The sequence below is a fragment of the Rutidosis leptorrhynchoides genome, chromosome 4 (assembly GCF_046630445.1).
Source record: "Rutidosis leptorrhynchoides isolate AG116_Rl617_1_P2 chromosome 4, CSIRO_AGI_Rlap_v1, whole genome shotgun sequence".
Taxonomy (NCBI): Eukaryota; Viridiplantae; Streptophyta; class Magnoliopsida; order Asterales; family Asteraceae; genus Rutidosis; species Rutidosis leptorrhynchoides.
Window position 1 is genome coordinate 70,755,526 of NC_092336.1, and position 14,865 is coordinate 70,770,390.

Consider the following 14,865-nt stretch of genomic DNA (forward strand, 5'->3'; position numbering starts at 1 on the left):
ACTTTTAGGTACTTAATCAGTCTGGCAGTTTCTAAAAATTTAGAAATGCATCTCATGGATGTTGTGACTGCTTATCTATATGGATCACTTGATAGTGATATATATATGAAGATACCTGAAGGATTTAAGGTACCAGAAGCATCAAATGCAAAACCCAAAGAAATGTATTCGATTAAATTACAAAGATCTTTATATGGGTTAAAACAATCGGGACGTATGTGGTATAACCGATTAAGTGATTACTTGATAAGCAAAGGGTATACAAATAATCTTACTTGCCCTTGTGTTTTCATTAAGAAAACAACATCCGGATATGTGATCATAGCTGTTTATGTTGATGATCTTAACATCATAGGTACAAATAAAGAGATCCATGAAGCCATTCAACTTCTAAAGAAAGAATTTGAAATGAAAGATCTCGGAAAAACCAAGTATTGCCTTGGTTTACAAATTGAGCATATGCCTAATGGTTTACTTGTACATCAAACAACATATACTGAAAAGATTTTGAAACGTTTCAATATGGACAAGGCAAAACCATTAAGTACTCCTATGGTTGTTAGATCACTCAATGTTGAAGCTGATCCATTTCGTCCATGTGAAGATCAAGAAGACATTCTTGGACCAGAAGTACCATATCTTAGTGCAATTGGAGCTCTTATGTATCTTACAAATTGTACAAGACCTGACATTTCTTTTGCAGTTAATTTGTTGGCAAGGTTCAGCTCTGCTCCTACCAAAAGACACTGGAATGGGATCAAACACATATTTCGATACCTTCGAGGAACTACTGATTTAGGATTATTTTATTCTAACGAATCAAAACAAGATTTGGTTGGTTATGCAGATGCAGGTTATTTATCTGATCCACATAAAGCTAAATCTCAAACTGGATATGTATTCCTAAATGGAGGTACTGCAATATCATGGCGTTCTCAAAAACAAACACTTGTTGCTACATCGTCAAATCATGCCGAAGTGATTGCATTACATGAAGCTACTCGAGAATGTTTTTGGTTGAGATCAATGACACAACTCATTACTGATTCTTGTGGACTAGAACGCGATAAAAGTCCAACAACTATCTATGAAGATAATGCAGCTTGCATAGCACAGATGAAAGAAGGGTATATCAAAAGTGACCGAACAAAACACATACCACCTAGATTCTTCTCATACACTCAAAATCTCATTAAGGACAACCAGATTGAAATGAGATATGTGCAATCTAGCAAAAACTCTGCTGATCTTTTCACGAAAGCACTTCCAACTGCTATTTTCAGAACACACGTTCATAACATTGGCATGAGACATGTTCAAAAGATGTAACAGCTGAAGCGATGTCTACTTGAGGGGGAGTCAACTCCATGCTGCACTCTTTTTCCCTTAGCTAAAGTTTTTTCCCACTGGGTTTTCTTTAGCAAGGTTTTTAACGAGGCAGTAATTTATAGTTGATCTTCAACAAAATAAAATTGCTATCCAAGGGGGAGTGTTATAATAATAATAATAATATAGATATGGATAGTCAATTTTGGTGTATACATATAGTCAATTTTGGTACACAAAGTATGTATTTTTATATTGAGATTTTAGGCTATAAATACTCATGAATGCAAGCATTAAACTTGCACCATTTCTCACACTTACAAAGTGTTTCTTTCTTTCTCTCCATTATCATCTTTGTTCTTACACTTCATTATTAGTATTCTAAATCAAGAATCAAATCACTAAAGGTAGTTATAAGCCTACTGAATTATAACATCAAGAATCAAACCACTAAAGGTAGTTATAAGCCTACTGAATTATAACATGTTTAACCTTAATACAAGCCCAATTGAACAAATCTCGTCCAAATTCGGCGAGAGGTCACGTGCAAATCACATGACTTTTAGAAGTATAAAATTTTCATACCCTTCTTGTATTCTTTTATTCCCCCTTTCCATCAAACCCCAAAGAAAGATCGAATAAAACACACACACACACACAAATCGCACCCAAAATCTGAATAAAGTTTTAATTTTTATTTTTGGGATGGATTATTCAGAGCAAGAGGTGGACTTATTTGGTGATTTGGATTTAGAGAATGAAGAAACAAATAATAGTAATAAAAAGGAAGAACAATCATCATCAGGAACATCATCTTCATCAGCAGCAGCATCATCTTCTTCTTCATCTTCGGATTCATCTTCTAATCGGAGCAGTGGTGGTAGCGGTAGTGATAGCTCCGGTGGCGGTGGTGGTGCTGGCGGTGATGTTGATGTAGATGAAGATAACGGTGAAGTTAGATCACGTTATTATAATAATCACAATAGTGTGCAAGAAGAACATGAACAAATATTTGGGTATACTGAAGATGATGATGATTATAATGTTATTGAAGAAGATAAGGATTTGTTTGGGTCTGACAATGAAGAATATGTTAAGACCCAAATTTCTAGCCCCTTTCCTGTTCCTGGTAAAATTATCTACTTTTTGATTTGTTTTATACTTTATAAATATATAAATACATATACACTACATGTATGTTTATATGAAAGAATTAGTTTTGCAGTATGAAAGATGAAAAAGTTTTAATTTTTAAGGATTTTTTCAACTTTTTTTAAAAGGGGTTGTTATTGCCTTATGATTTTTTACTTGTAAGAATATTAAAGCAAGTAAAGCTTAAAAAGTTTTAATTTTGATGATACCCATTTGGTTTTATTATGAATCTTTTGGTGACTGCTGTGGCATACTGAGTTGGCATGATTTTTAAGCAAACTAAGAAAGAAAATTTGGTATTCTTTTGTACTGAACTGAATGAATTGTGGTTGACATACTGTTCTTTTTGTTAGTGATCGTAAGAACTTAAGTTATTAGGTTTTTAGTATGACCACAATCTGTGAAAGTTTGTTACTTTGTTAGGTGGTTGTTTGATCTGGCACAATCAACTAATAGTTGTTGTGTTGATGATTTATTAGTTTTTGCCCATGGAACCAACATGTGTGTATTGATCATTTGTGTATGTGTTATACTGGTTTGTAAGATAATCTTGAATGGGTATAGGTAAAATTGAGTACCTTTTACTTTGTACGCTTTGTTGCTTGTGTTTTGATATTTTATTGACTATGGGAAAAGAGGGTAGTGGAACAAAAGTTTCCCAAAATCTTAATTGTAATGTAACTGGCCTTGATGCTACTGTAAGGAAAATGATTTGCGATTTGTAGCATTTGATTGTCATATGATTACTTGTAACGTTTAGGCTACTTGAAATGTGTAGATTCTTTTCTTTGACCTCTAAGCTATAACCCAATCGACTTATGTCTTGATTTTGGGTGAACCTTTGGATGCATATCTGATGGTAACTGTTAATTTGGGGGGTGTTTGGATGCGTGTTGTGAAAGTGACTAGGTGATAGTACGATATAAACAAGATAATTGGCTGTAGTAAGACGGGCTGTTGAATACAGTGTCTGATATACTTTTGTAGTTTGAAGTTGCAATTATCATATCTTATGTTTTGCTGTTAATAAAATTCGGAGTACTTAATAGATAAATTTACCAAATATGGCCTTTTATAGAGAGAGAAAATACTTTGATGAAATAGGAGTAAAAGTATCTTGAAATCTTGAATTAGCTTTTGAAATACTGTAAGTCGGTAGTTTTAGTTTGCCTTAGATTATCATGAAGCGATTATTCAAAAGGGTTTTAATTATAAACAGAATTCGTTCATTCAAACTTAAAATCCAGATTGTTTTGACTTCAAGTCACAATAATCAGATAATGAGTTTCAAAAAACATAATGAGAAAAAGTGGCCATACATATTTTTGTCAATCTTTCAATCAGCCACTTTTACGTGTAAATGTTTTTTTGTTTAATTATTGTTGTATATCGTAAATAAATCTAGTGATCTTTATGTTACTTACAGAAGGTTGTACTTGCCAGAAAACGTGTAGTACTAAACTTTTTCATTGTTATACCTTGTGTATAAAAATCTGCTATAAAGATTAGTCAAACATCTGTTGTTTAATTTATTTGATATGCCTTTAATAAAATTTTCTTTCTTTTTTATCATGACAATACTTTCAAAATGCAAATGTATAAATATTCATCCACTTTATCTTATTGTTTTCTCTACAGTGTTACCACAACCCCCTCCACGTAATACAAACCACAACCCGAACCGAGGAGGTTACGGCGGGCGTGGTCGTTGGCAAAACGATAGAGGAGGAGCTGGCATTCTTCCTCGGCCCGGCCCAATTCCACAAAGGCAAAATTATGGTTACGGGTCTAAGTTCTATGCGCCTCGTAACGATGAACGTTTTGTTTCTGAACTTAAGTTTTCAAAGAGTGAAGAAACATTATCAAGGAAATGCATAGCATTTCAAGAGGTAATGCGCTAGGGGATGTTTCTTCATTATGTTTTTGTAATTTTTTGACTAATGTTTGATATGTGAAACCAATCCCGATTGTTAAGAGCTAACGGCTGAAGTCTGAATGCAATGCATAAATCATTAAGGCTGTTTGGAGATTATACTAATATAAATATCTCAATTTTCAACTAACGAATTATTATGTGATCATGACGACTTTTTAAAGCTTTCGTTTATTATCTTTTCTTAGCTATTGGCATCATAATCACACACAAACATGATTATTATGTTTAAAGTTGCTCTTTTATTTACACATTTTGGTATTTCTTGAATGGTGTCAATTAGCCGTCTGAATTTGGTTGCTATAGTCGGGTGGAAGGTGGAGAAGTATACTTCGATGATAGTAGTTTGGTGAGCATTTTTTTATATCTCATCAACCTTAATTAATCTCTTAATCCTCATAATTAAGTTTAAACACTTTACTTTATGTTTTAAATAATCAGCGGCTTTTCAAGCGATTAATTACAGAAGATATTGGGGCTGATTTGAACCAAGGTTTTGATACTTTTATTGAGAAGAAGGGTACGCTTTCTGTCTGTATAAAATAAAATAATAAATAAATAAAGAGCCACTTATGTAACTCAAATGTTGCTTCAGTTATCTTATAACGTTTTGTTGCTATTGTTTTATTTGCACCAGATTTGGGATCTCAAGGCTTTGGTGATCTTCTCGCTTGCATACGAAACAAAAATATTCCCTTACAGAATATGCACTTTGTTGTGAGTTTATAATTTTTTTTTGTTTGCTTTATTATAATTATAATTATAATTATAATTATAATAATAATAATAATGCTGATGTTACTAACGGTATTTGTTTCTTTTTTGTACAACAGACCTACAGAAATAATCTTAATAAGGTAAATATGTGCCTTATCAATGTTTATTTTTTAGTCATTTAGTGAGTTAGACAAACCTTATGAACATAGTCGTAATCATGGTTGATGATTTCGTTACTTACGGTAGAATTTTGTTCCTTTGGGACTTGTGATTTTAATGATCGATCTGATTCCTAGATCCGAATTTGAATTTTTATGTGTTTTTTTTGACAGATAATGGCCACTGCTTATTTGAGGCACGAGCCTTGGGAAATGGGGGTGCATAAAAGAAAAGGAGTCGTGTATCTCGATGTACATAAATTGCCTGAAAGGCCAAGAAGCGAACGTGATCGTCGAATGTACTATTCCGAACCTGAATTTTTGGTTTTTTTTTTATTATCTTCGTTGGCCAATCACATATAATTTTGTTTCTATTAAAGGTTTATACATCTAGAGATCACCCAATATATCAATTTGTTTCTATAGGCCAGTCATATATGGAAATAATTTTATAGGCCATCCGAATTCGTATGTTGTTTCACATATATCAAATCTGGCTAAAACTCATCAGAAAATGTAGAATAACGCAAATACTGATGTATTTGAATAACATTATATAATATAAATAATGTTAATCACAAAAGACATGGGAATTTGCTTTTTTTTTTACATTTTCCCGATGAGTTTTAGACGTATTTGGTATACATGAAACAACATACGAATTGGGTGGCCAATAGAATAGTTTAAATATGGGTGACCTACAAAACAAAACGATAAACTTGGGTTGCCTCTAGATATATAATCCCATATTTTAACTGTGTATAAGAGAATGAATGTGATATTGGATTGTAGGAGTTATTGGGGATATTGCTTTGAGACACTTGCAACTGAAGATCCAACAAGAGATGATGGAGAAGGGATACATCATGTTGATGCTAATGTTGAATATTGTGCTGTAATTAAAACCAAATTAGGTGCACATCGTATCCTAATGGGCGCTGAAATGGACTGTTGTGATTCCACTGATGATGGAAGGAGATTTTACGTCGAGTTGAAAACAAGTCGTGAGGTTTGTCATCTTCTTTTTACTTGTAAATCGAAAAGAGAGGAAACCGGTACAGTTTTGAATATGTTTGAACTTAAAATAGCGTAAAAAAGAACGGTTGTTTTATAGTATACTATGGTGGTTGTTTTCTGAAAGGTTAAAAAACTGAAATCTATTTTGCCGCTAACTTTTACTCTTTGATCCTTGATTATAAAGTAGTTTGCGAGTTTATTGACTATTTATCTCGTTGTATTCGCAGTTGGATTATCACACGGAGGAAAGATTTGAGCGGGAGAAATTGCTCAAGTTTTGGGTATGATTGTCCTAGCTCTACTCCATCATATATGTTTTTCTTGAAATTTCATGATTATTTAACATTTTATGTATGATTTATGAGTTATGAAGCCCGATAAAATAAATAAAAGTGTCAGATGTTTATATATGTGCCATGGACATAGACGTATATATGGAGATATTGTCAGTAAATTTATTCGTTGATTCCAGTGGATGCTGTTATGAAAATCAGCACGTTGGTTTTTTGATTATATAAACTGTACCAAGATTTGTAGTCATATCTACAATCGGTCATACAGTTCGGAAAAAAATCAGTTATTGCCACCTGTAAAATCAGTTATAGCTTCTCTTCTATTAATATCTTTGTTTGCTAATACTTGAACATTTTAACCTGTATTGTTACAGATTCAATCTTTTCTTGCTGGTGTCCCTTATATCGTCATTGGATATAGGTACATTCTTCTAAAATAAATATAAATATATATTCATTTTTCTGCAAGTGGTTTTTCACACATGGTACACTTATTTCAACCACAATTATTGTTGAATGTATCGTTTCCAACGTACATATTGGAAGCAACCTATTGCGACATGAAATAGACAAATAACGATACCGTGTACACTAACGTCTGATAATTTGTTCAGTTACTAATGCAAATGCAACAGGTAATTCTTTTTAACAATCTTATGCAATTTTTTAGGAATGATGCTGGGCAACTTGTACGAACAGAGAGATTAAGAACCAAAGATATAACTCACCGGGTAAAAATGAAAAATTACTGGCAGGTAAGCACTTGTTTACTTTATATATGTAAGGATTTATGTTTAATTATCCACATCTCGGTGCGTGTTTTTTAAAATTAAATATATATACACAGGGAGGAGTTTGTTTGGCATTTGCTGACGAGGTTCTATGTTGGCTTTATGGCACCGTCAAAGAGAGTAAGATTTTATTTTTTTGTTTTTTAAAATTTTTTTTTTAAATTTTTTTTTTTATATATCTATATATTTATCTATTTATTTTATTTTATTTTTTTTTATTTATCTTTGTATTTTTTAATTTCTATTTTTTAGTTTTAAATTTAAAAAAAAAAAAGTCTTTTTTTAGCCGGAGGTCCTCACGGAAGCAATCTCTCTACCCTGGAGTAGAGAGGGGGATGAATTTCCTTTCCCGTGGGTGGAGAATTCTCTCGACTCGTGGTAAAAGAAACGACTTCTCTTCTAGTTTAGGGTAGAGGAAGGATTGTCCACATCTTACCTCCCCCATACCTCGCAGGCGCGGGATTGGGTATTGTTGTTGTTGTTGTTGTTGTTGTTGTTCGTATGTGCATGAAGAGTTTATAGTACGTTTTTGATTGATTAATTGGGTTCGCAGATGAAGACTATATATTGCAATTTGCTGCGCCGTTTACTCGTTTGGAGCTTTTACAAGCACAATCTTGCCCTCAAGAAATAACTGATCATGTTCAGCAACTATAAATTTGACAGTCTTTGTCCATTTTGGTCTTTTTCTGTTACCGAATCTTGAGCAATGTACAACTTGCAATGCATGAACTGCAAGTTAATATTGCATTGGATTTGACTGTGACAAAAATTTAAATTGAATTAAGGCCTTTGTTGAAATCAAAAGCAGCTTTAAGGTCTTTTGTTGTATCTTTTGAGGCGGTAAAAATACTTCGTACTAGATATCGATAAATGTTCAGAAGCCAAAAATGGCTCCTTTGAGTTATGGGATTATCGATACCAATAGTTTAACAGTTCTCGGAAGTTTACTATTGAATATCTAATGACATTTTGTTTACCTATAATGATCTAACCTTTTGGGTTTCTGGTCGTAGTATATGAATTGTTGGTTTTGGTTCACTTGCTTTGCTTATAGCACTTGCTTTGCTTAATTGTTTTTTTGATTTGGTTACTTTTATGCCTTGAAGGTTTATATATATATATATATATATATATATATATATATATATATATATATATATATATATATATATATATATATATATATATATATATATATATATAGCATGAAACTGTTGATTTTGTTCTGTATAAATTTTGTTTATTTATTTTTTGGCCCCAGTGTGTTAAAATATTATGAACCTTCATATGTTGTCTTTTTTTCCAAGCTTTTGTAACTTGAAGTAAAATAGGTTTTATATAATTTTATCTCACATGTTAACAATGATCTAAAGTCTAAACGATGAAGATTTAGAGAGAACTACTTAAATAATGAAATGAGAGATTATAATCCAAATTCATACAAGTAGAAGTGTTTTTGTGGAGAGTAATAAGGAAGCGTATCCCGACGCGTGTGGATTTAGACAAAAGAGGAGTTGATCTTGACTCCGTGAGATGCCCCGTATGTGATGAGAATGTGGAGACAATCGACCACTCCCTAATCCTTTGACGACACGTCCTTGATGTGTGGGAGAGGATGTATTAATGTCTTTTGTATAAATCGAGTTTGTATCATCTTATTAATTCCTTTTGTTAATGTCTTTTAGTTGATAGCTTTGCAACTTCAACCTCAGTTTGTAGCGGCTCAAATGCTTGCAGATATGCTCCTGTATCTCGTGATGTATATATGGGTTGGGCTCCCACATTAGCCCATTGTGATATAAAATTTCTTGCTTTTTGAAGAGAGAGAGAGAGAGAGAGAGAGAATTTGTGTATTACAAATTGAGTAGTTTTCTCAAAATTACGGATATAGGTATATGTTATTATTAACTATTTTTTAACAACGATTGTCGCTAACGCGCCGTAAACATATATGTTAAAGTCAATATGTAACCGTCATATATAATATTTCTATGAATCTGTTGTTAGAAATATCCTATTATTAAAAAGATTTTACATATATTTCTTTGTGTTATACACTGTATCAATTTATTTATAGTCACTCCTGTTTTCATATAATATAAGAACACTTAAACTGGCAGGAAAAAAAAAGTCACGCGTAAATTATATTAAAAGTCACGCGTTTAGCACGTGCTTTTTGACCAACTACAATTGGCCGGAAAAAAACCCAAACCGCCTTCAATGTGTCTATTTAGTCGATTCAACGGGGTTACGAGTTTAATTTTCGCCGGAATTATACACCAGATTTTTTGCCTATGGAATCGATAACGGAAAGACTGTCACAATTAGAAGACCTATATTTCCCTAGGGCTCAACAATCATCTGCCGTTCTTCCCTCGCAACGTAAATCCATCCTTCAGGATCTCTACTCACGTGACGTCCCTGTTTTTTTAGGTATTACTTTTTCTTTTCAATTTCAGCTAATTAATTGTGTTTGTGATTGTAGTTTTAGAATTAGCATCCGAAGTCGAATTTAGTTGTACTCGAATTTGATACTTACTGTTTTGATTTTATGACATGCTGAGATAATGATTACCAGCTTATAAGCTTGTATCACTTTTAGCTTATAGGATAAAGAAGCAATAAGATCAAGTTCATATAACCTTATAACTTTACGCCTGTAAAATTGAGCCTGTTGGATTATTGAAAATCCAATACGCCTGATAAATAAGCTACTGCTAAGTTGCAAACACCTCCAGGGTATTTGGTAGGGTAGACTTGAATCAGTGGATAGGAATAATAATCTCTTATTTTGTAAGCACACGAACCTATCACGAAAGCGGAACATGGGAGGAGGAACTTTGAGTTTATTGCGATCCGATTGCTCATTGGGTCATATGGTCATTGATGTGCTAAAATGCAACCTAAATATTTTGAACTAAACTAATCAAATTAACACACAAATCAGGCAACTATTCCCGATCGATGCAGTAAAGAAATAGCAAGCACAAGGTTCGTTCCACACGGAGTAGCAATTTTGAGAATCTTAAACTAATAATTATTCTAAGTAAATTGAAGGGAGTTTTGATTTTAAACTAAAAAAACTAAGAAACGCAAATTAACAAATACGAATTCAGATGAGATAAGGGTATTGACTTAAGATTCAATTCCCTAGTTACCAGATTTCTTTTATTAAGACCGTTATAATCAATTCCCTAAGTGTAACTGTTAACCTAGTTCATTAATCAATTTAGTAAGATAAGTTGGTTTCCCTCACTTAGATACTAATTTTATCATGAAAGTGTAAGTTAATAACGTTGGTTTCCCTCACGCTTCGTAAGAACACAATCAATCAATCTAATTACTCAAGATGGCGATTCAATTGAAGGATAAATCAGTGTCCCTTTTTAGCTTCACAATTACCTACTCAATTGATGGTTTAATCACTAAGTCTAATTACACTAGTTTCCTACATGCAATACAACCAATCTAAATTATCTTTCAACAATCTAGACAAGTTTATCAATTTGATAACTATCGTTACTTCAATCAATAGACTAGTAATTTAATGGATCAATCAATAGACTAGTAATTTAATGGATCAATCAATGGGAGTAATAATGAATCATGGATCAAGAGCAATTATTTAAACAACAAAAGATTTAGCAATCTATCACCTAGGTTCAATCATCTAAGTGAATACTAAGAGTTTAGCTAGACATAATCATGCAAAAGATAATCAAACACAAGGATAAACAATAATTCATCATAATATTAATCAAAGTAATAAGAAAATAAGTACCAATGATTTAATCTTGTTACAATTGTAATCCAAGTGATAAAAACCCATGCACAATGGGGAAAATGCTCCAAAATTCGTAAAATAAAGCTGCCACCTAAGTTAGGGTATTAATGGGGTATTTATAGGCCAAAATTCGGACCCTTAACCGACCCAAAACTCGCGACCGCGAAGTTTCTCTGACCAAATCTCACAGCCGCAATAAAAATCGCGCGGTCGCAATAAAAAACTGGTGGGCACCATTTTTCAGCATCAACACTTTTATTTTTTTGACTTTCTTTTACTTGTCGTTTGTCTTCAGTTTTGATGTCGAATTTTTGTCAAATCTCACCCAAAGTCACATAAACTCTTCCTTGATCAATAATCTTCATGTTAAGCTCATACAAACTCTTAAAGTCTTCAAATTACATCCAAAGTAATAACGTAGAGAACCGAAAACGCGTATAAAAATGTGTATGAATTGGGGGTATCAGTCATGGGTATGGGTATGAAGTTTTAACCATTTGTGTTGTAGAGAGGTTGTAACATAAAAAGCCATCTGAAATAGCTTGATGTGTCAAAAAATGGCACTGCCAATGAGTCCTAATTGATAGGAGTACTTTCTATAATTTTCGTTTATTGAATCAATCTGCTTACACATTCACTATTTAACATGTTTAAATTTGTCTTATAATAAGGAGGCGAAAAGCATAATGATACAAACATGGTTGACATACTAATAGCCAATACTGTTGCATAGAGTAGTTCTAATCGTGTGATGCATATACAGAGCGCTATGGATCACTGCTAACACTGGAGGAACTGAAGGAATTTGATATATTAAGTGACGATTATGAAATCAATTGGCATCTAAATCATCTGCGTAGTTTGATTAATCCAACATCCGAGGATCTAAAGTCGAGATCTGCAAAGGTTAAGAATAGGAGGCGCGCATACATGGACAAGTTAACGCATGATGGGAAGTTTTTCTCTGAGGATGCGATGCGTGATAGAGAACCGTACCTGCACCACGAGTTTGTTGGAAAATTTCAAGACCAAAGTGGAAGACGCATGTCGAGACCTGGGGAAAAGTGGTCGGAGACGTTATTGAGGAGGGCTGAAGAAGCACTTTTGATGGAAAAGATTAGGAGCGAGCAACAGAGGTTAGGTGTCGATGAACGGGATTGGGTTGGGAATGAGGGCCCGCAAGAAGAACAAGAAGAGGAAGAAGAAGAGGAGGAGGAGGAAGATGAAGACGAAGGTGATGTCAATGTTAATGGAAGGATGCATCAACATAAGGTAATTGTATGCTCTTTGTTCGTTTAACTATTTGTTTTTCCTTTTATGTTGTTTTTATTTTTATTTTTTATTGTTGGACCATTTAAAATACGGAGTAATACGTTATCAAGCTATCACAGTTGTTATCGTAGCTGGTAGGTTCGCCTTATTTACATTTGAAACTTGACACCGTAGGTATTAGTCGAAATGGCTGGATTATCTATTATCTTAAACGTGTCAACCGGGTAAAATAATTTTTCTTGCTAAAGAAGAACATGTCAAAGGGGTAATTGGAGCCCCTTTTGCCCTGTTACCCAACCTGTAGGGCTAGTTCACCGTGCTATATCTAGTAAATCACTCACCCAAGATGAAAACTAAGGGTGCGTTTGATATAACAGAATGATTAAGTAGAATAGTTCAAAATCGAATGATTCAAAGTTTTTTATTTAACTTGGTTCTGAACGACAATAATATGTTTGATAATTATTATCAATAAACTATTTGAATGATGGGATATCAATGTATTAACCTTATAGTGAATAAATAAAAGAATTTAATTGTTTGAGAAGTGTTCTGGATATAATACAAGCAAAAATATTGAAGGAAATTTAGGTGTTGAATGGTTATTAAAGTATTTCAACTATGAACAATTCAATACAGATTGTTGAACGGTTCAACGTTATTTGTCATTCAGATTTCACAAATTAACGGACTGAATACATAACGGTTCAGCATTCAGTAGTGTTGAACTATTCAATTAAGATGCAATCAAACGCACCCTAACTTGTTAAGATGTCATACGTGAATCCATGCTTGGAGGTGACAACTAGGTTGAAAATTGTTAAAGGCGCAGATTTGAAGTTGACTACCTTAAAAACTAGTATACCAAACCAAAATGAGAAAACTTTCTTTGGAGTTTTTGTTCTTTGGGATTATATTGTTGTATTGCTTTGCAGTACTATACATTAGTTCGGAAGTGTATCAACCTAAGAATTGGATGTTTGACTCAATGTTTCTGTATTTTCATGTTATAACTATATGCTCAATGTTATATTTAGTTACAATTCTTTATATTGCTATGTAGGAAGGTTCATAGTATGTTCAATTTAGTTATCCATACATGATAAAGTTTTTTTCGCGAAGTATAAAGTCGATATGTGCTTATCCTTTGACCATGAACATACATACTGCAAGATCACCTGACATGGTTTGTATATGTCGATATAGGCTGTTGCAGATGAAGGTACAATAGACGATGCACCTGTAAGATCCTCGGACGCAGCTACTCTATCAGCTGAGGAGATGCAAGATCGAATGGACCAATTCACACATGTGATGCAACAGAAGTTTCTTGCAGGTGAAGACCATCAACATTTTAATTACTCGAGTATAGATGAAGATGTGACATTGGATGATCATTGGATGAAGGAAGCTAATCATGATGCTGAAGAGAAGTACTTTGCTGATGTTTGAAAACAAGGTCTCCGTTCTCGTATTTGTGTTTTACTAGTACTGTAATTACGTTTCGTCTTTGTAAATGCCCATCAAACAGGTTATCTAAAATTCTTGATGGGTTAGATCTTCACCTTGGTGACAGTGTATTAAACGGTATCCTTATGGTTGTCTGATCGTTTCACCCAGTATTAATGGCTAGTCGCATACAGTATACCAATATGTTTTGGAAGATGTATTGCAGTCGTATTTTATTTGTTTATAATGTCAAATCCTATTTTTAAGGTATGAACATGAATAATCTTACCTGCTGAATAGTTTGCTAACTTCCAGATAATTCTTTGTTAAGGAAATGAAATTGTGCTTATTAGAGTTAGAGGTATAATTAGAAGTACAGAATAAATTTGTGAATTTATATGGTCAGCAATGATGTCATTGTTGGCTCTATCAAGTATAGATGGGCAAAAAAACCGGATCCAGATCCGATCCGGAACCGGATCCAAGCAAAACCGGACACAGCAAAAACCGGATCCGGATCCGAGATCCGATCCGGTTCCACCCGGATCCAGTTTTTCAAGAAAACCGGATTTTTTCCGGATATAAACCGGATTTTATCCGATCCGGTTTTTCAAAAAACTAGCCGTTTTTTTTTTTTTTTTGTTTTTTGCATTTTCAGCCCTTTTTTTGCAGTTTTTTGAGTTTTTTTTTACCATTTTAACCCCACAAAGTCCATTATAAATACATGGTAATGTCTTGGTTGAAAATGCACCAACAAACATTCTCATATTTATTTCTAAATCACTAAATATTCTCTAATCTCTAGTCTAATTATCCCATAATGGATAATTCACAAGCTTCCGTTTTCGGTTCCGAATCGGCCTTTTCTTTGAGTGGTCGAATTATATCGGAAAGAAGGTCAAGACTTACCCCCCAAGCTGTGAAAGTATGTGTATGTTTGAAAGATTATTTGGATGGGGTAGATAGGATA

The 14,865-nt window shown here is 33.4% G+C and overlaps 2 protein-coding genes across 2 annotated transcripts; both read left to right on the plus strand.

Moving 5' to 3' along the window:
- The first annotated feature begins 1,974 nt into the window (after positions 1-1,974).
- On the plus strand, positions 1,975-8,394 carry LOC139839717 (NAD-capped RNA hydrolase DXO1). Its single transcript, XM_071829855.1, has 13 exons — positions 1,975-2,455; positions 4,117-4,367; positions 4,695-4,760; positions 4,853-4,931; positions 5,049-5,128; positions 5,245-5,268; positions 5,461-5,585; positions 6,079-6,295; positions 6,531-6,584; positions 6,971-7,017; positions 7,267-7,351; positions 7,444-7,507; positions 7,941-8,394. The coding sequence occupies exons 1-13, from the start codon at positions 2,032-2,034 to the stop codon at positions 8,042-8,044; spliced, it is 1,620 nt and encodes a 539-aa protein (XP_071685956.1). The 5' UTR covers positions 1,975-2,031; the 3' UTR covers positions 8,045-8,394.
- A 1,287-nt stretch (positions 8,395-9,681) lies between these two features.
- LOC139843219 (uncharacterized) lies at positions 9,682-14,165 on the plus strand. Its single transcript, XM_071833284.1, has 3 exons — positions 9,682-9,823; positions 11,938-12,446; positions 13,653-14,165. Exons 1-3 carry the CDS (start codon positions 9,685-9,687, stop codon positions 13,896-13,898), a joined length of 894 nt encoding a protein of 297 aa, XP_071689385.1. The 5' UTR covers positions 9,682-9,684; the 3' UTR covers positions 13,899-14,165.
- The last annotated feature ends 700 nt before the right edge of the window (positions 14,166-14,865 follow it).

Excerpts from the sequence above, each read along its gene's own strand:
- LOC139839717 (XM_071829855.1), top strand. The coding sequence starts at position 2,032 with ATGGATTATTCAGAGCAAGAGGTGGACTTATTTGGTGATTTGGATTTA. Across the intron at positions 4,932-5,048 it reads TACTTTTATTGAGAAGAAGG|ATTTGGGATCTCAAGGCTTT; the intron begins GTACGCTTTCTG and ends TATTTGCACCAG. Across the intron at positions 5,586-6,078 it reads AGCGAACGTGATCGTCGAAT|GAGTTATTGGGGATATTGCT; the intron begins GTACTATTCCGA and ends ATTGGATTGTAG.
- LOC139843219 (XM_071833284.1), top strand. The coding sequence starts at position 9,685 with ATGGAATCGATAACGGAAAGACTGTCACAATTAGAAGACCTATATTTC. Across the intron at positions 9,824-11,937 it reads TGACGTCCCTGTTTTTTTAG|AGCGCTATGGATCACTGCTA; the intron begins GTATTACTTTTT and ends ATGCATATACAG. Across the intron at positions 12,447-13,652 it reads GAAGGATGCATCAACATAAG|GCTGTTGCAGATGAAGGTAC; the intron begins GTAATTGTATGC and ends ATGTCGATATAG.